The sequence below is a fragment of the Bos javanicus genome, chromosome 19, assembly GCF_032452875.1.
Source record: "Bos javanicus breed banteng chromosome 19, ARS-OSU_banteng_1.0, whole genome shotgun sequence".
NCBI classification, from domain to species: domain Eukaryota; kingdom Metazoa; phylum Chordata; class Mammalia; order Artiodactyla; family Bovidae; genus Bos; species Bos javanicus.
The window spans coordinates 36,971,596-36,992,333 of NC_083886.1; the positions used below are offsets into that span (position 1 = coordinate 36,971,596).

Here is a 20,738-nt window from a genome sequence, read left to right on the forward strand (position 1 = left end):
ATATTCACCTAAAAGGATTAAGACCTTGTAATCCATATGTGTCACAACTATTGATTATAATTATTCTTAAATTCTATTTGCCTGAATTCTCTCTATTCCGTAATGGAAGTTTGAGTTATAATATTAGGTAGGTAGGAGAAGGTACTTGGTATTTTCATCTTGTAAACTTTTTCAAATTGGTATTATTTTAATTATTAAACTGATAACACCTGTAACAATAGATGTGCTTTCATGTAATTCTGTAGGTAAAAGAAGTAGACCAGAGTGGGGAATGGTTCAAGGAAGGAATGAAATTGGAAGCTATAGACCCATTAAATCTTTCCACAATATGTGTTGCAACCATTAGAAAGGTAAGAGAATAGGTTTTAAAATATACAAATGAAGTTATAGGAACTAGTTTTAAAGTACTGGGCTTCCCTGGTGGCTAACTGGTAAAGAATCTGCCTGCCAGTGTAGGAGACATGGGTTCTATTCCTAGGCTGGGAAGATCCCCTGGAGAAGGAAATGGCAACCCACTCCAGTATTCTTGCCTGGGAAATCCCATCGACAGAGGACCCTGGCGGGCTACAGTTCATGGGGTTGCAAAAAAGTAGAAAGTAGGACAGGACATAGCAACTAAGCAACAACAAATAGGAGAAGGAGGCCCCTAACGTTCATTTTGACCTAAAATGTGTGCATCTGTGTCTTCACTGGGGAGAATGTCAGTAGTAATTGCAAGATAAATTTGAGTTCTCTTACCAGAGGTTTTCTTTGTATATATCTTATTATCAAGATTGTTATCTTGAGTCTGCTACTTTTATTTTATGGAAGTATATCCTAAGTTAAAAGAAGAATATTTATTTAAGTTACTTCCTAGTCAAAACTTGTCCAATACAAAATTGTAACAATGCTAGTTTATCCTCAGTTTCCTGTGTTTCCTTTTTGTGCTTTTTCCCTCCATTGGTAGTACTTTATTGCTTCTTTTCTCTTTTTCCTCTCTTCTTAAACTGTTTTTACAAGAAGATGTAGAAGAGTGGTTCTCAATTGTTGGTAGGCATTGAAATCTCCTGGAGAACTTTAAAAAATAATAATAATACTATTGACTAAGCCTCTTCTCCAACCCCGCACTCCCATTCTGATTTAATCAGTCTTAGAATTGGCATTTTTTTTAAGGTCCCCAGGTGATTCTGAAGTACAATCAGGGTTAAGACCTATTGATCCAGAATACACTTACATAAAGGTGTAATTAAATTGTGACTTGCATTTCAACATAGTTTAATCCTTAAAGTGAATGTTGTTCATCATGTCTTTGCAACCCCACGGACTGTAGAGTCCATGGAATTCTCCAGGCCAGAATACTGGAGTGGGTAGCCTTTCCCTTCTCCGGGGGATCTTCCCAACCGAGGGATTGAACCCAGGTCTCCTGCATTGCAGGCGGACTTTTTAACAGCTGAGCCACAAAGGAAGTCCTTTAAGCCTTAAGCCAAAAGAATTAAAAAGTTATGTTGGCTGCCATGTCCTGTACACTTGTGTTCAAGGTCACACAGCTAAACCAGACTGACTCTAAACCCTTATTCTTCCTTTTGACCTGACTAGGAATCCAGACTACCTGTTGGTATTTAAAACATAGATTCCCATGACCTACTCTAGACCTGCTCAATCAGAATCATAAGAAAGACTACCCAGATATTTGTATTTGTTTAAAAAAAATAATAATTAAAAAGTTCTCAAGATGTAACTCTTGACAGCCAGATTTGGAAATCAGCACCATCGTGTCATGCTCTGTGTGAAAGGAAAATAAGTGTCCAGTGAGTAGAATATTAAGCTTCACTCAGAAAATACTTAAAATGAATTCTTGCAGTGCTAGGTTGGTTTGGACTCTATAAAGCTTACAGTCTTTTAGAACAAGATAAGATGTAGGAAAATATGTTTTAATGTACAAGATCAACTATGATTCAAGAATGGTACAAGTACTGTTGAAATTCAGATAAAGAAGAGCATCTTCTCAGAGGAATCAGGAGAAGCTTTGTGGAAGAGAAGACATTTGAAAACTTCATTTTGAAGGATGGGAAAAACTGGGCCGAGAAGAGATTCAGGAGAAAACTGTGCCATGGAAAGAGAATATGCACAGAAGCACCAAGAGTGAAAGGCACAGGCCACGCTTAGGAAGTGGCGAAAGGCTCACACACAGGTCACGTCGGACAGGTTGCTTTGAATATTCTGGGCCAGACTTTTTGTTTATAAGGAACAGAAACCCCCTCAAGTGGGCTTTAGAAAAGTCACTCTGAGGATTCAGTGGGCACGTTCATAGACGTAGAAGGCCCCAGGGATGAAACCTGGAAAGGCATAAGCTTAGCGCTGTCCTCTGCCTCTACGGGCCTCTTTGTTCCATCTCTGCTCTGTGTCTGTGCCACTCTTCTTTCATTCTCTCTCTCTCCTGGTGTCCTGCGTATTCAGCCTCCATATGGTAGCCCCTCACACTTCTGTTGGGCTTCCCCGGTACCTCAGATGGTAAAGAATCTCCTTGCAATTGTGGGATACCTAGATTCGATCCTTAGTCTGGGAAGATCCCCTGGAGAAGGGCATGGTAACCCACTCCAGTATTCTTGCCTGGAGAATCCCATGGACGGAGGAGCTTGGAGGGCTACAGTCCATGGTGTAACAAAGAGTCAGAAACTACTGAGCAACTTTCACTTCATTCACCCTTCTGTATCACTGCCTTTCAGTGCCAGCTCCAACCCATGGCTTGACTGTTATCTCTCTGTATGTTAATTCTAATTACAGAGAAAATCTGAACAACTGAGCCCAGCTTTTTGCGTGGTACTCTGAAGGTGGGATACGAGCCCTTGATTCACTAAGCTGTGTTCAAAAGGGAAAAACGAATCCTGTATGAGTGGAGGTAGTCCTTTCTAGAGGTCTCAGAGTTCTTAAGGTTAAAGAGAAAATCAGTATATATATATCCAATATAGTAGAAATAACTAAAAAAAAAAAAAAAAGAACTAGGAGAACAGAACCTGCAAGTAGACAAAAAGGTGATGTGAAATTAATTTGTGCAGTCTTTAGTGCTTGGTCACATTGAGTTTTCTTTAGTGAACAGGTTAAGCTGGTAAAGCTTTCTGGCATGAACAGAGTACATAGCAAAGGAAAGTTTTAACTGTGTAAGAGGGGAAATGTACATAGGGAAGGCTGAAAGCAATAATATTAAGCAACATAGTGGAGAGAGAGTTAATGGCTAGGATAAAGGGACTGAATGTTTAGGGGGAGTTGTGGGGACCCAGCAATTGATTGCCCTTGAAAGGAGCTGGAGAAAGAGTTGTTGGTTTGATGCCCTGTACTAACTCTCAGAGAATATATTCAGCATGCAGGTAAAATGCAGGCCTGAGACACTAGGAGGGTGAAAAACTCATGATAAAACTTGAGAAATTGTTGGCATAAAAGTCAACCATTGAAGAGTGAATGCCATCATGAAAACAAAAGAAAAGGGCTAAAATCAGAAACAAGAGTTGAAGGTGAAAGGGTGGTTGCCAAAAAAAATGTGAAGCAATGAACACAGAGGTGAGAAGATGGATCAGTAGACTATAATGTAATGAGAATCTGGGAATAAATGCTTCAAAAAATTGAGAAGTCAGCTGGTATGGGATATTGTAAAGGAGGGTGAAGTGTTGGGAAAAAGACACTGGATTTGACAAACTAGAAGATCGCTGCTTCCCGGATAGCTCAGCTCTTAAAGAATCTGCCTACAATGTAGGAAACCCCGGTTCAATTCCTGGGTCAGGAAATTCTCCTGGAGAAGCGATAAGCTACCCACTCTAGTATTCTTGGGCTTCCCTGGTGGCTCAGACGGTAAGGAATCTGCCTGCAATGTGGGAGACCTGGGTTCAATCCCTGGGTTGGGAAGATCTCCTGGAGGGGACCACGCCACCCAATTCAGTATTCTTGTCTGGAGGATCCCCATGGACAGAGGAGCCTGGCAGGCTACAGTCCATGGGTTTGCAAAAAGTCGGACATGACTGAGTGATATAACTTGAATTGGGTCTCTGGGTGAAGAGTATTTAGGAATTTGTTGTACTCTATATATACCTTTTTTTAAGTGTGAACTGTTTCAAAATAAAATACTTTTAATATAACGGGAGTTGGGAGACATGGAGAGGTTTGTCTTGAGAGGCAAAGGAAGGACTACTACTTAGAGCAGTCTGACGTGCACAGGATGGACTGTGAGGTCCCTCTCGTAGTTTCTGTCATGGAGGAGCACAGTTATCCAGAGCATGAAAGCGGTAAAGTTGGAGCTTGAGGAACATGGAAAAAGTTTAGAAAAACTCTACTATGTGAAAATCAGAAGGATATAAGTAGAGTTCCTACTGAATAAGATTTAAAGCTTAGCCAAGACTAGATAGTTGAATTGTAAAAGAGCACTCAGCCCCCCGTTTGATGCCACAGAAGAAAACAGCCTTGGCCATCGTCAGGAGTATGTTTTCCTTAGACCTCTACAATTACTTCTCTGTAACCATGCTTTTATTTCTGGCACACAGTAGAATTTATACAGATTTGTTTTTCATTATAATTTCAGTTATTTAAGAGAGTTCAATAAACATTTCTCACTTTCACGAGATCTTTATGTAATAGATTTTGCATTCTTTTAGAATGTCACTTAAAGGATCATTTTTATAATAGTGGTACCTAATTTTAAATAGTTGCAATTCTCTTAATTTAAAAGGTGCTGGCTGATGGATTCCTGATGATAGGGATCGATGGCTCAGAAGCAGCAGATGGATCTGACTGGTTCTGTTATCATGCAACCTCCCCTTCTATTTTCCCTGTTGGTTTCTGTGAAATTAACATGATTGAACTCACTCCACCCAGAGGTACTTTTTTCTAATATATACCTGGGTATTCATCCTTGTTTTCTTTTTACATGGTACCTGTTTACACTGTTTACCACAGCCCTAGATTTCTTTTTTATTTTTAGCCCTAGATTATTTGCTGTATGAAAATATGTATATATAAACATATGTGTGTTACATATTTATATATTTATATCAAGAGCTGTGGGGTGTCTGAAAACATAAAGACCTGTAACCTAGCTAGCTTTAATAAATTGATGTAGAATTTTTCCTGAGCATTTGTACATTTTATAATAAGAATTGGTATTCTCATCCCTGTTGAGATGATGATGTAGGCTCAAAGGGCTATCACATACATAAACTTTTTTTAAAAAATAGACTTTAGCCTTTGAGAGAAAGCAAGTTTTCATGTTTAGATTACTGTATGAGGAAGCTCCCTGGCATTCCAAAGTTAGGACTTGGAGGTTTCACTGTCAGGGCCCTGGGTTCAATCCCTGGTTAGGAAATTAAGATCTCCCAAGGCAGGTGATATTACCAAAAAAAAATAAAAATTACTGTATGACTTTTTTAAAATGATACCCTTAAATAGTTCATATGGCTTAACCAGTGACTTTCCTAATTTCAATATCTGAGCCTTGGATTTTTCTCTTAAGGAGAAAAGCCAAAACAGAAGACTGTAAAAACAGTATTTGCCCAGCCACTGTTCTTTCTTACAAAGAAAGAAAAATATTACTGAAAAATATTAAATGTTAGACTATTCTAAGCCTAGGATTGAAAAGCAAAAGTCTAGTTCTTATAGGATATGTGGGTGCACCTGTTTCTGTCTAGAAAAACAGGAAGAGCCGTATAACAGGGAGGAATTATTGTACTCTGCAGCATTAGCTCATGAGATTGTAATGTGTACTGAATTACTTCATATCTGCATTTTTATATTACACTAATTTTAAATGAACTTCTAGTTAAACTAGTTGTGTTTTCCAGGTTACACAAAGCTTCCTTTTAAATGGTTTGACTACCTCAGGGAAACTGGCTCCATTGCAGCACCAGTAAAACTGTTTAATAAGGTAAATTTAAATAAACACATACATATTAGTTAAACAGTGTAGGTATTTCCTTTACATAGGAGTTGAAATTTGTTTCCAAACTTTGTTTCATTATTAGGAATGAATGCAGTTCCTAACTAGTTCTTACATGCTTCACCTTCATATGTTTCAGTAAAGGGTTTTTTTGGTCTAAATTGTTAATTGGTTATGTTACCTCTCTTTTTTTCTTTCCTAGTGATGATGGAGTTACACATTCTTCTTTTCACCAGTGTTAATGTTTTGCTTCTCCATGTTAGGATGTTCCAAATCATGGATTTCGTGTCGGAATGAAATTAGAAGCAGTGGACCTCATGGAGCCACGATTAATATGTGTAGCCACAGTAACTCGAATTATTCATCGTCTCTTGAGGATACATTTTGATGGATGGGAAGAAGAATATGATCAGTGGGTAGACTGTGAGTCCCCTGACCTCTATCCTGTAGGGTGGTGTCAATTAACTGGATATCAACTACAGCCTCCAGCATCACAGTGTAAGTTGGTATAAGAAAAGGTGTCCTTTTGTAAAAATCAGCAATTCTCCAAGGATTGTCATACATAAATCATCTTGTGAGCTTACAGGACCAGAATATACCTGTGTCTGATTGGTTGCCAGGTAAGATCTTACCTGATAAGACTCAACCATGATATCACAGAATCAGACCATGTGTGCCATGGCAGTGTGAACTCAATAGTCAGTTGCTTAATGACTATAGCACAACATTAAAAACACCCACCGAATTAAATTAGACTTCCTTTAGTGAGTTTAAAGTTACAGGCTAAAATTTATTAACATATACAAAGCGCTTATTGAATAAATAATGAAATCTGTCTGGTATTGAGGTTCATGGTTTTGCAGGAACAAGTACCCTTATTTTCGAAACATTGTGTACTTTTATAAACATCATGGTCTTGGTAAAGGTAGTTCATCTGAGTTGTATCGAGAGTTGTAAGAAATTATCTGATAACCAATTTTCTTCTTTATTTTTCAGCATCAAGAGAAAGCCAGTCAGGTTCATCAAAACAAAAGAAAAAGACTAAGTCCCAGCAATACAAAGGACATAAGAAAAGTGGGTCACCACATGGTGTTTATATACATTTCCTAACTTGTTAACCAACTGGGGTCTTGGTATCCTTGCACAGAAATGGTATCCCTTGTGAGAGCTGATAACTGTGCATCCTGTATTATGCTTAAAGGTGCAGTATGCCATAAAAGGCAGACTTTTTAAAAATAAGAAGCACTTGTCTTTGATTGACAGGAGAAGTTATTACCATAATATTTAATAGATGGTAAAGAGTAGAGTCTATGAATGATTCTTGGAGTAATAGGTAAACCTGAAAATTAGTCCTTTTTAAAAAATTTTTTATTAAAAATAAAAACAGGTGTTTGGTGCTTACAATAGACTTGGAGACTAAAAAACCTATCCTTCTAAACCAAAAAAACTCCTTCTAAAATGATATTTAAATTCAAGTTAAAAAAATAAAAGAAAAATGAAATTAAAATTGATAGCTAATGAAATCAAGCTTAAGAAAATCTTAATATGCTTTCTGACAGTATTTTATCTTCCAATGAATGAACTGGCATTAATAGCCAGAATAATATAAAATATATTGATAGCTCTGATTCTTTTAAAATCTTTCCCCCTCCATCATAGAAAGCTATAGATTTTTTTCTCTTTGTGAAACTTGTCATGGAATATTTCATCCTAAGATAAAGTTATTTGGTTTTTCATTTTTTTCCTGGGGACTTATAGCAGCCACTGCAGCGTGCTTAGTTTCTTCCTACATGAAACCCAAGTCGGTCTCACTATAGTGCTAACCGTCAAGACCTATCTCTTACCGTCTTTTATATTGTAGACGTAAGCCTCTGTAGACCCAGAATTATTTTGCTTATTGGCTGCTTACCATGGTTGATATTTACCTAAAAGAACTCCAGAGAACATTGCCAAACCAGGCAGATTAAAATGATTTCCAGTTTATCAGAAACTGATTAGCAAGAAGTCATGTGGTAACTTCATGTCAGTGGACTAACCACAGCAGGTGTGATCATTGAGCTTTCTCTAAGACTGAATTAGTATAGGCTGCTTTGGCCTGTCTTTACATTTAATTGGACAAGAATTTGAGATTTCAGAATTTTCTTTGCAATGTGTTGAATTTAAGAATGTTTTTTACTACTCAGTGACTTTATGACATTTTTTAGAACAAACTTCTGAGCATTGTATACACAGTTCACATACCTCTCTCAGTGTGACTCTTACTGGGTTTGTTATAGTTTATGGGGTTTAATCATTTTGAATTAATAGGCTAGGGACATGGGAAGAAATATGAAATTAATGAAGTGATAATATCAGTGTCCCAATTTTTAGTGACATTTAATAATGTGTGTCAGTAAACTTAATGTCCCATTTAGTGACATCATCAGATTTCTGGATTAGCTGAAAAAATGAATTTAAACCTAGAACATATTATTTAATATTTTAATAGCTCTTAATATTGCGACATCATCTCTAATGCCTTTAAATTGTCTTTTGGACATAGAAAAGAAAAAACTATGGACTCACAGTCCCTTATTAGAAATCCTAGAGATCAAATGCACTTTGGAATTAAGAATTCTGGGGGTTTTTTTGAAAGAAGTACAGTGTGTGTAGCATATATTATGTAACACCCCTTGCAGACTCTGCAGCACTTTGAAGCAGAATATATATAAATAGTAACATTTAATGGGCCAAATAAAGATTATTATAAATAGTATCACCAAGTGAGGTCTGATTTTGTTGCCCAAAAAAAACTTTGAATTCGGAATTCAGGATAAGGAATTGTAGTCATGTGTGAATGAAAAGCATTCTTCATTTTAAGATACTGTCTCTTCCTTTTTTTTTTTTTTTCACATTACTCAGCAAATAGTTTATTAGAAATTTCAAAATAAGAAAGAACCTGGGGTTCAGGAACCTTGAGTCATCCATTGCATGCAGATTTTTATCAGTCAGACACAAAACCTTTTGTTTTTAAGTTTATCTACAGATTATTATATCCTGGCTCTGTCATTTCATATTATGACTCTGGTCTTTCTACAACCTAAAATCATCTACTGGTTATGTTCTTTGGTAGGGCTTATTTTTTACAAAAATAATTGATTGACTTCATTGTTCTAGCCTGTTTTTTAATTAGCTGTGTTCATGCTGTAAAGGGGTAACTATTAACTAGTGCTTTCGAACAATATGAAGAATGTTCTGTCAAGAGGATCATATAGACTGTTGTATACATACGATTTGTCCAATCTGAAAAGTGTTTTTTCCCTCAAAGTTTAGTAATTCTAGAGCAGGAGATCAGCACTCATTTCTGTACCATCTTCAGGGGCTGTTGTAAGTAGTAGAGAATTGAAGATTCTCCTCGCATTTTTACCTCCCAAGTGTGTAGTGCATTTAGACTTTTTCATCTAAATGAATGCTACAGGTGATTTTGGTTTGAGAGTTGAATGTGTACTCATAGGAACTTGATTTCCAGATCATTTTACATATTAATACTGTCTGACTTAGATTTGTCTTTTAGTTCTGATTTTGCAAAGCAAATTTCTGATTGTTCTTTCCTGAGTTATGTTAACTCTGGAATAAAACAGATATAATCACAAAGATCTGTAAGTATCCTTCCATTTTTAACCAGATAAATGTGGTATGCTTGATTGTTCAGTCTTTGCAAAGCTTAGAGTGTTTTTTTGTTGGTGGTGAAAGTATTGTAAAAGTCTTTGAAGGCTTATGTGTGCTAATGAAACTATAACCAAAGGCTGTTTCAAAAGAAATTAAATTGCTTAAGATCTTGCAGGCCACAAATCTTTAAATTTTAGAACTGCTTTTCAGAGTAAGAATTTTTTTCTAAAAGAGTGAATTATAAACCAAAAGTTAGGGAAACATATTTCATACCAGTAAAATTCTGCCACTTGTATAATTCATTAATTAAGCTGTTTGATTTCTCCCTGAAGGACAGTGTTTGGGCTTATATGGGCACAGTGAAATACCTACAAGTAGGGCTTTAAAATTCTCTCTGCCTTGGATTTTCAGTCCCCCTCAAACTAAAATTTTACTTGAAAGTAGTTAGCCAGCTGGTTGTGCTCCACACTCAGTGCTCTCTGTCATTCATTTTGCTTTGATTTGTTTTAAAATTGACCACAGAGTCAAGAACCAGGATTACTAGACTCAGAGAGACTAGAAATATCTCCCCTATCATCCACTCCCCAACACACACACACACACATACACACACACACACACCCTTGTTTCTCACACACATCCTTGTTTTCAAAAATACGAACCTTGCATAGTTGGTTCTCTTTTCACAGTATCCTCTGCAATACAACCTTTCCTAGTTATGATACACTTTTCTTCCCACGCATGTAAGTAAAAGCTTACTTTAGTTTAACTTGATATTTAGAGAGGAAGATGCCAGTTGGGAAGAAGCCTGTCAGTTTGTCAAGCCTGCCCATGACAGGTGGGGTGCGGAGGAGCTTCTCTGGTGACGAAGAGTTGACTCCTCCTCCATATCGAACCCTTCCAGCACAGACAGCCCTGGAGGCCTTCCCACCTCCCCGCACTAGCCAAGAGTTCAGTCCCAGCCTCAAAACAGGTAATTAGTCACATCAACACTTCAGGTACTGCAGAGGGTCAAAGTCTGGGTTAGGGTGGTGGGAGACAAAGCATGGTCTCGCATGGCAGATGCTGACTCATCAAATTTTTCTTTATCTTTCAACTAAAAAATTCATTTCCACTAGTCCTTGGTAGTTACTTCACTAAAATGAATAATCAGGAAAGGACTTTTATTTTGTTATAAGCCACTTATGAGCTTCACATTCAGGTAAAGCTGTAATTTCAGCTTACGGAATTTGTGAAATAGCTTGTACTATTTCATGGTTTTGTTAAAATGGTTGAACATTTTGCATTGCAGAGTTCTGTGTGACTTGACTTCAGGGAGAAATATGCAATAAGGGATCAGTATGACTAATCAGATCCAAAAATGAGGCTTTCTTCTTCATAGCATTCCATTAGCATCTCATTCAATACACATGTGTTTTGTATTCCTGTGTAATTTTGGTTCTGGTAGTAACATTTACCACAATCTTAGTTGAATAACATGAATTTGGAAATAAAATACCTGTATAATTTTGGTATTGCATTTGAGTGAAATTTATTTCTGTATGAACATGAAATATGTACAGTGATTAATGTTTAATTCAAGTTGAATTGGTTAGGATAAGCTGGTAGAGTAAGGAAGACTGCCCTTTGTCCTTGCTGAGAACAAACATGTTACCATAGAATGTCAGAGGATCTTCACTTGCATATGATCAATCTTAGACGTGAGTACAGATCAGATAGCATCAAAGTGGTATCTAATTTGGCATATATTCTGCCATGTGTCTTACCTATTGCTTGTAAACTACATTTTTTCATCTAATTTTTGTTCTTTAAAAAGCCTTGCATTCTTTCAAATCCCTGTTGAAAACCCTGATGAGACTTAGTGTCTAGCTTTGTTTTCTTCTTATTACTGTTTGCACCTGAAGTTGTCATCAGCCTTTTTTTTTTTTCTTTTCTTTTTTTTCATTTAAGGATGTGTTCTTTAGCTTTTGCCTTCTTCAACAGTATATTAGGTGATCTTTATCCTTCCCAGTCTGTTTCTCTGAAGATCACTCTCATATCTTTATATCTAGAAAAAATTACAGTACCTCTTTTGTATAAGAAATGGATTAGGACTGCTACTTTCAGATATCAAGAGCATCTCAAAAAAAAGAGCATTTCAGCTCCTTGTTTGTCTTTTTTAACTTTTTTTTCCTCTTGTACTTGTTATTATGAAAGTCTTTTATAACTTAATTAACTGTAGATATTGTGAACTCTGGATATATTCGATTTTTACTGCGTTTTAGATGTTTTGTTTTGTTTTATGCATTAGACTGATTTTGAAGGTGTATGTCACATTTTGTGAGAGAACTTGACTTTTAGGATTGGTAAAACCGAGGAACTTGGAGTAGACATACAGGGTAGAGCTCACAAGGCCTCCTGATGACTTCCCTTTCCTCTAGACTTTATCATGTGTGTCTTCTGAGCTGGGGGCACATTTGCGGGACTTTTGTGTGATTTTACTCTGGTGAAACTGTGTAGGGACTGTGTCGCTGGCCTAACTATAGTTGGTTTAGCTTTTGCAAGAGTTTACTATTTATGGACTTCTAACTAGAAAAGTGTGATTTCTGTTTATGTCCTGAAATGTTAGTGATTAGAGTCAGCAAGGTAACTTCCTTTTAAAAACAGAGCCAAGAAAATGCATTTGTGTAGAAAGTGACATTAGCCACAGGGTCTATTGTATTTCATCCATTATTCATTCACAATAAGGCCTGTAAAGAAAAAATGATGAGTGTGAAGATACCAGACAGGCTTTATTTTAGGTTCCATGAAAACTCTGAAACTTTAGATAAAACATCCCACATCTCAGTGAATGTTTCATGTTTATCTTGAGTTATGTTTTTTAGAACATTGTTTCCATATATTAACGTGAGTAGAAGCATAATCCAGAACTTTGTTGTTAATAATAAATGCAAATAGTTTCAGGATGTGCTTTAGAATCTCAGTTTAATTTTCTTACATTAAAAAAAAAAAAAGCAAAAACATCCATTTGAATGGAACATATTTGGTCTTGAAGCACAATAATTATTTTCTCATTCATTTAGCCATCTGATCATCATATAACAAGATATTGTTTTAATCAACCTTTTATTGTGGGTACTGCACCTTTAATGAAATTTGTTTTTTTTTTTCCTTTTCCATGTGTTTATTTTCATGTCCAAATGTCCTTAGCAATTAATGCATGTTGGTTTGATTTGAAGGATACTGTTCTGTGTTTGATATCCTCCATAAAAGCATTTTTTTATATTAAGTAATTTTTAAACGATTTTTTAAAGAAAGCAAGCAGTCAGTCGTGTTTGCTTTACCTTTTAACAGTCTGATTGGTATGTGTTTCGCTATTATTATAGAAATAGTGTATTCACTTTTCTGTCTTTGGACTTAAATTTTTTAACACCATTACCAAAGCAAAATAAAATGAATTAGCATATCTCAGAAGATTATGCTTGTTTTTACTTTCTTCCGTAGTTTTTAAAGATTATATATTTATTCTTGGCTGCGCGGTGTCTTCATTGCTGTACAGGCTTTTCTCTTGTGGCGAACAGGGGCTCCTCTCCTGTGGTGCACAGACTTACTGAGGTGGCTGCTCTTATTGTGGAGCACCGGCTCCAGTAATTGCAGCACATGGGCTCAGTAGCTGTGTCTCCTGGCTCTAGAGCACGTGCTCAGTAGTTGTGGCACACAGGCTTAGTGCCCACAGCATATGGAATCTTCCCAGACCAGAGATCGAACCTGTGTCTTCTGCATTGGCAGGTGGATTTCTACCACTGTGCCACCCGAGAAATGCAGAAGATTATTCTTTAAATTACCAAATAAGATGTCAAAGACCCTTGTTTTTGAAACTAATATTTTATAACTGAAATCAAGACACAAAGTGTTTTTCTATCATTATTTTGACTTTAAAAGTAGCCCTTTTAGGGAATTCCCTGGTGTACAGTGGATAAGAACCCCCTGCCAAAGTAGGGAATGTGGTTTCACACGCCACAGAGCAGCTAAGCCCATGTCCCACAGCTCCTGAAGCCGGCACACGTAGAGCCCATGCTCTGCAACAGAAGCCACCACGATGAGAAGCCCACGCACCGCAACAAAGACTAGCCCCCGCAAGCCCAAACCAGAGGAAGCCTGTGTGCAGCAATGGAGACCCAGTGCAATCCAAAAAAATTAATCTTTTTTAAAGTAAGAAAGTAATTTTTCTTCACAGAGTTCTAATAGGAAGTAGAGGGTGGGCTTCAGGGCAAGTATTTAGGGCAATCTGAAGTTACTGGCAAATTGTGTTGAGGGTAACTTAAGAGATGTTTATAAAAGAAGATAGGAAAATCTGAGAATTAAACTGCCTAAACTTTTGCCTAAGGCCGGTGTCAGGACGAGCAAGAAAAAAATTTTTCTTTCTCTTCTTGCTTGTCCGTGCATTAGAAGGAGGCCTCCTGCCACTAAAAATGCTGACTAGCATGACTTCAGTGGCTACCAAGAAACCTAAACCCCACTGAAAATAATGGAAACTGGAAAACATTTGTCTATAAAAATAAAGACCTATTGGAACATGACCTGTTCATAAATTGAGGACTGCCTATACTGTTGTTTCTTTTCATTAAAAAAAAAAAAAAAAGATCTTCAGATAAAAATTTGGACAGGCAGTAAGTACTATTAAGTGATCCCATTGGTAATGTTAGCTGTTTTGTTTTTGGTTTCTCTTTTAGCTGCACTGCGAGGCTTGCAGGATCTTGGTTACACAACCAGGGATTGAACCCATGCTCTCAGCAGTGAAAGCAGAGTCCTAACCCCTGGACACTAGGGAATTCCAAGTGTTAGCTGTTTTAGACCAGTGACTTTCACACTGCTGATGTCAATTTCTGTTTTACCTGAAATGATTACAAGTTTTTCTTGATTTTAGTTTTAATACAGATATTTTTACTATTGGGTTTATTATTTATTTTTATAAATATATAAATTATATGTAGATCATATATTTTATATTATTTTAATACTATTTTAAAATTAGATTTTATCTTTTTTTTATGAAGCATCTGTAACAAAGGTACGCCTTGGAGATAACATATTAAAGTCATATTTATTCTGTTACTTACTATAGTTCAGAACTCTCCAAAAAATACATCATTTATATAGGCATTGACATAAAAGTGAATACTTAATCATGAGAAAAATTCTAGTCAAATTAGTGATCACTATCATCTTCAACATTTCATTGACAGTGTTCATTTGTGCAGTGTCCAATTTGTAGTGTTGTTCTTTTTTGAAACTTTTCTCAACTACAAATATACTTTGAAAATTAAAAGTAATTAAATGCTCCTCCTTCAGGGGGAGTTAGTTTTAAAATTATTGAAGACATGAAGAAGCCTCTTATTAACTATAAAGCTGGTGGAACATGAAGATTAAAAGCAATCTGAATATTCCAGAAAGACTTAATAACATCTTGTATATTTATCTCTTTCTTGCAGTGACTACATTGCAGCTGAAAGAGGAGTTGATAGATGGAGAGGATTATAGTTTCCTCCAAGGAGCATCTGATCAGGAAAGCAATGGCTCTGCCAACTTTTACATCAAACAAGAGCCTTGAGGTTGCTCAGAAACTGAGGGTGGGAGGGAAAGAATTTTACACAGGACTGATTTTATAATCAATCCAGCTGTACAGCGGGGCTATTCTACTGGGACATTTTGCTAAACATAGAAAATTTCAGTTCCAGATTTTTCAAGTGGGTAGGGAAACTATTTTAGCCTTGGGGGGAAATTTTTCAATTTATAAAGATGGACAATTTTTGTGTTGTATTTGAAGCTTTTGAAAGAATTTTGTAATATTTTCCAAGTTTGGATTTATGTGCATTGTTAACAAGAATTGAAATTCTAACTTTTTTGGTAAGATTAAAGTTTAGGTAGCAGGATTGAAGGAAATGACTTAAGAAAGATACTGTTGTAAATGCAAACGAACTGTCATTACTAATGAACCTTTTTGGTACCTGTTGGGAGATTTTGGGATTTTAGAAGTTAGGCCAGTCACATCTCCAGCTTCCTCTGCTGCAGAATATGCAACTGAATCCCCCCTGTGGAGAGCTCATCACCACATAAATCATGGAAGGGTAATTAATTCTGCTTGTTGGCATTTTATTGCAGCCCATTTTAAATATTTGTACAGAAGTGTTTCATTCTGTGAAAATTTATTTAGAGTTCTATATGAAACTGGAAGAACTCTGGATACTTTATATGTTCTCTTTTAATTAAAAATGAGTAAAATCATCCTAACACTAAAATGTTAAACTGGAATGGTTGACAAGATATACAAGATCTCGGTCTACATGTTGAGGGATTGGGGAAAATGCAATATTGTCCTAAGTTTATGTTATTTTCCTTACTAAAAAATATCCCACAAAAGGAATTCTCATTAGTTCTCTCCATCTGTGAGATAATACTTGTATAACTACACCCCAAAACTTATGTGTTCTGTATTACCAAGAGAATCAAAATTATTTTAACAGTTTAAAGCCAAGAAAAGTCTAGATTTCAAAATCATTCCTGCTCTGCTTTTGACTATCCTGGATTTGTTAGAAAACTAATTTGAAAGAGAATTTAATTTTCTTAAAATTCCATATATGTATATGTACAAATTGTCTTTAACTGTATTCAGATTTAACAGTAATAACTGATTTGGACCATTTCAAACATTCCCTATTTTTAAATTCGCATGGCTTCGTTTAAAAAAGGATATAAGGGTAAATTGGTGAAAGGTTTGCTCTCTGCATTTTTCTGACTGAGTTGTGACTGAATGAGAGAGCTTTAGCATTTACCAGTGAGGTTCATAAACTAAACTCTCAGGAATTAATTGCATCTGTTGTAGAAGTGCTTCTGGGTATTAGCCTGGCCTCTTCAGAGTGGTAATATTAACCATCTCCTCTGGAATATAGGTAGGGCTAATTAGAAATTAATCAAAATGATTAACCTCTACAGTCCTTCAGCCTATGGAATGCTTTAAAAAAATGTTAATGGAAAGCCCCAGGAGACCATATTAGGTAAGATTTTTTTTGTTTGAATTTTAAAATGCATAGAACATTAAAAACCAGCAATTTATTTTCTAAAATATTGCTCTACTTTTGGGAATAATAGCATTGGTAATATGCACAGGTTTACCTCATTCTATGCAAGAGGGGTTAATATCATAAGGTTTTGTAGTTGCTACTGGAAGTAAAATTTGTTACTTTATAGTGTAAGAATGTATGGAATTGCATGTCAACATTTCTTAATACTGTCTCTTTAGGGGCATAAATGCAAGTCATATCAATGCCAGGTTGATTCTTATGTGTCAAATATATGTGAATTCAGCTGTTAAATTACTGGATATTTATCTTAAACATTACTGAGAGGGACCTACTGTAAATGTGACATAAACTTCCCAGATCTTCAACTTTTAAGAATCTTCCCATGAACTTAAAGCCTGGAAGACTTCTAAAGCAAAGGTTACAACAGTCGTTATTCTCAGGCTCAGTGAATTTAAACCCAGGACTCCGATTCCGTGTTATGGGCACCAGAAGCCAGTTGTAGCGTGTGCTTTACCAGTACCCTGAGCTTAAGATCTCTATGGGGAACTGAATAAACCAGGAGGGATTTGATTTGGAGCCTGGTAATTAGTTCTGTGAAATGCTCATTTGTAGCCAGATTTTATAAGCTTCTAACCTTACAGCAAAGCCAGGCTGTTTTCAAATTTGCCACATATTATTAATATTTATGAAGTGTTTCTTGTCTTAATCCCATGACCAGCATGGTGATGGTAAGGACTTTGTACCAGATAAACTCGATCTGAAGCCCTCTTCACTGTTCAGGCTCTTCACTCCTACTGCCGAAAGAACAGAAAACGAGTTGGTGGCAGAGGAGATTCATGTCTTAGCCACAACTCCAAGCGTACAACTCAGTAGCCCCGTTCTCTTACGGTTCAAATATACTGCTGACCTTGGGTTCGTTCTTGTTTTTTTTTTTTTTCTGTTAGGATTATTTGGGGGTTTTTGGTGGTTTAAACTCTTTAACTTTTTCCTTGCTGTGTATGAGGAAAGCTAAAGCTGTTATCAACTTCTTCTTCTATGGATACTAACACGGGTTTTCAGTGTTTGTTTGTTTTTATTATTATTCATTTTGTGTGATGTGAATACCCTCTCCCATCAATATTTGTATTATGGTGCTATATATTTGGTAATGATCCTTTACTATTGGGAAGGGATTTTAAAAATACTGTGATTAAACTGGGTTTCTTCCTTTGATTTTCATATTTTAAATAAAGCCACAGTCATTTATACAAAAGAAAAGCATCTGTCCCTGGGCAAATCTTTTGAGGACAGAGGTCAAAGTAAACTGCATAAGGTTTTTACATCATTTCTGTATGTATTTGATATATAGATCAATATCTGTACAAATTTAATCTTTTATTTTCTTGGTAACTTGTGATCATTCAGAAAGTGAAACTTTCTCATGACGTGTATATATAATGGCGTGAAAAATTCCTTTGGAGAAATTTATGTTCCTTTCATTTTTACCAAATTGAAAATTTTCAGCATGGATGTGTTAAAAGCATTAAAATTATAACTTTGTGTACAAGATGAAAATAATTCACTAAATTTGCCCTTTTTTACACAAAATAAAACGTTAAAGTAAAGTTGCACCTGAGCAGTTCTTTAATGTGCTTGCTATTTGAGGAATTTCCTTTTTCATTCAAAACATTGAATGCCTTCTTTATTTTTTCTTTGTAATTGTTTTTTTGGCCGCACCTGGCGGCAGGAGGGATCCTAGTTTCTGGACCGGGGATTCAACCTGCGCCCCCTGCAGTGGAACTGCAGTCTTAACCACTGGACAGCTAGGGGAGTCCCTTGAGTCCCTTTTTTTTAATATAAATTTATTTATTTTAATTGGGGGCTAATTACTTTACAATATTGTATTGGTTTTGCCACAAATCAACATGAATCCGCCACGCGTGTACATGTGTTCCCCATCCTGAAGCCCCCTCCCATCTCCCTCCCCGTACTCTCCCTCTGGGTCGTCTCAGTGCACCAGCCCCAAGCATCCATTATCATGCATCGAACCTGGACTAGTGATTCATTTCATATATGATATTATACATGTTTCAATGCCATTCTCCCAAATCATCCCACTCTCTCCCTCTCCCACAGAGTCCAAAAGACTGTTCTATACATCTGTGTCTCTTTTGCTCTCTCACATACATGGTGCCTTCTGTAAGCAGTCAAAGGCCCCAGGGAAAGTTGGATCAGTTCCTCCCTCACAAAACCTGTACTCTCATAAGGTAAGCCAGCAGCAGTGATGAAGAGTTCTGAACGTGTAACAAAAAAATTCCTAGAACAGCCCTGGCACAGAATAAGCCTGTACGTAACTGCTGCTGCTAATTACAAGTACCTCAGCCAGGGTGCTTTGGGATCAGGGATGGGTACCCCCACATTAAAATGCATATCCCAGGTCTGCCTCAGGATCTACTAATTGTAGTGAAATTGCTACTAAATGTAGTGAAAGCATGCAGCATATATAAACATGAAATTCATTTGAAACTAAAAAATGATTTTGAAAATGCTAACATTTTTTGAAATTCTTAACTTGAAATTAGAATCCTGACATTTTTTTATACCAAGCTATTGATGTATTTAAAGAATACAAAGAATAGCAAGGAGAGATTTAAAAAAGCCTTCCTCAGTGATCAGTGCAAAGAAATAGAGGAAAACAATAGAATGGGAAAGACTAGAGATCTCTTCAAGAACATTAGAGATGCCAAGGGAACATTTCATACAAAGATGGGCACAATAAAGGACAGAAATGGTATGGACCTAACAGAAGCAGAAGATTAGGAAGAGGGGGCAAGAATACACAGAACTATATAAAAAAGATCTTCCTAACCCAGATAATCACAATGGTATGATCACTCACCTAGAGCCAGACATTTTGGAATGAAAAGTCAAATGGGCCTTAGGAAACATCACTACAAACAAAGCTAGTGGAGGTGATGGAATTCCAGTTGAGCTATTTCAAACCCTAAAATATGATGCTGTGAAAGTGCTGCACTCAAGATGCCAGCATATTTGGAAAACTCAGAAGTGGCCACAGGACTGGAAAAGGTCAGTTTTTCATTCCAATCCCAAAGAAAGGCAATGCCAAAGAATGCTCAAACTACCGCACAATTGCACTCAACTCACACGCTGCTGCTACTGCTAAGTTGCTTCAGTCGTGTCCGACTCTGCAGCCCCATGGACTGCAGCCCACCAGGCTCCTCGGTCCGTGGGATTTTCTAGGCCAAAAGTACTGGAGTAGGGTGCCATTGCCTTCTCCACAACTCACACGCTAGTAAAGTAAGTAATGCTCAAAATTCGCCAAGCCAGGCTTTCAACCGTACGTGAACCATTTTAGAAAAGGCAGAGGAACCAGAGATCAAATTGCCAACATCCATTGGATTATCAAAAAAGCCAGAGAGTTCCAGAAAAACATCTACTTCTGCTTTATTGACTATGCCAAAGCCTTTGACTGTGTGGATCACCACAAACTGGAAGGTTCTTGAAGAGATGAGAATACCAGACCATCTGACCTTCCTCTTGAGAAATCTGTATGCAGGTCAGGAAGCAACAGTTAGAACTGCACATGGAACAGACTGGTTCTAAATAGGGAAAGGAGTATGTCAAGGCTGTATATTGTCACCCTGCTTATTTAACTTACATGCAGAGTACATCATGAGAAACGCTGGGCTGAATGAAGCACAAGCTGGAATCAAGATTCCCGGAAGAAATATCAATAACCTCAGATATGCAGAGGACACCACCCTTATGGCAGAAAGCGAAGAACTAAAGAGCCTCTTAATGACAGTGAAAGAGGAGAGTGAAAAAGTTGGCTTAAAGCTAAACATTGAAAAAACTAAGATCAAGGTATCTGGTCCCATCACTTCATGGCAAATAGATGGGGAAACAGTGACAGACTTCAAAACAGCTCCAAAATCACTGCAGATGGTGACTGCAGCCTGAAATTAAAAGACGCTTAATCCTTGGAAGAAAAGTTAGGACCAACCTAGACAGCATATTAAAAAACAGACATTACTTTGCCAACAAAGATCCTTCTAGTCAAGGCTATGGTTTTTCAGTAGTCGTGTATGGATGTGAGAGTTGGACTATAAAGAAAGCTGAGTGCCAAAGAATTG

At 36.8% G+C, this 20,738-nt stretch overlaps 1 protein-coding gene across 18 annotated transcripts in view; it reads left to right on the forward strand.

Moving 5' to 3' along the window:
* MBTD1 (mbt domain containing 1) overlaps nt 1-18,215 on the forward strand; it is a 67,930-nt gene extending 49,715 nt beyond the window's left edge. For 14 of the 18 annotated variants that reach the window (XM_061391329.1, XM_061391325.1, XM_061391332.1 and 11 more), the window contains 6 exons: nt 246-350; nt 4,694-4,841; nt 5,802-5,884; nt 6,160-6,394; nt 6,893-6,970; nt 10,326-12,997. In XM_061391329.1, coding sequence (XP_061247313.1) covers nt 246-350; nt 4,694-4,841; nt 5,802-5,884; nt 6,160-6,394; nt 6,893-6,970; nt 10,326-10,525 — 849 coding nt within the window. In that variant the 3' untranslated portion in view covers nt 10,526-12,997. Of the gene's footprint in view, nt 1-245; nt 351-4,693; nt 4,842-5,801; nt 5,885-6,159; nt 6,395-6,892; nt 6,971-10,325; nt 12,998-13,972; nt 14,120-15,015 lie in introns of those variants that run through there. The other 4 variants (XM_061391335.1, XM_061391336.1, XM_061391337.1 and 1 more) reach the window with 3 other exon arrangements.
* Nucleotides 18,216-20,738: the final 2,523 nt, after the last annotated feature.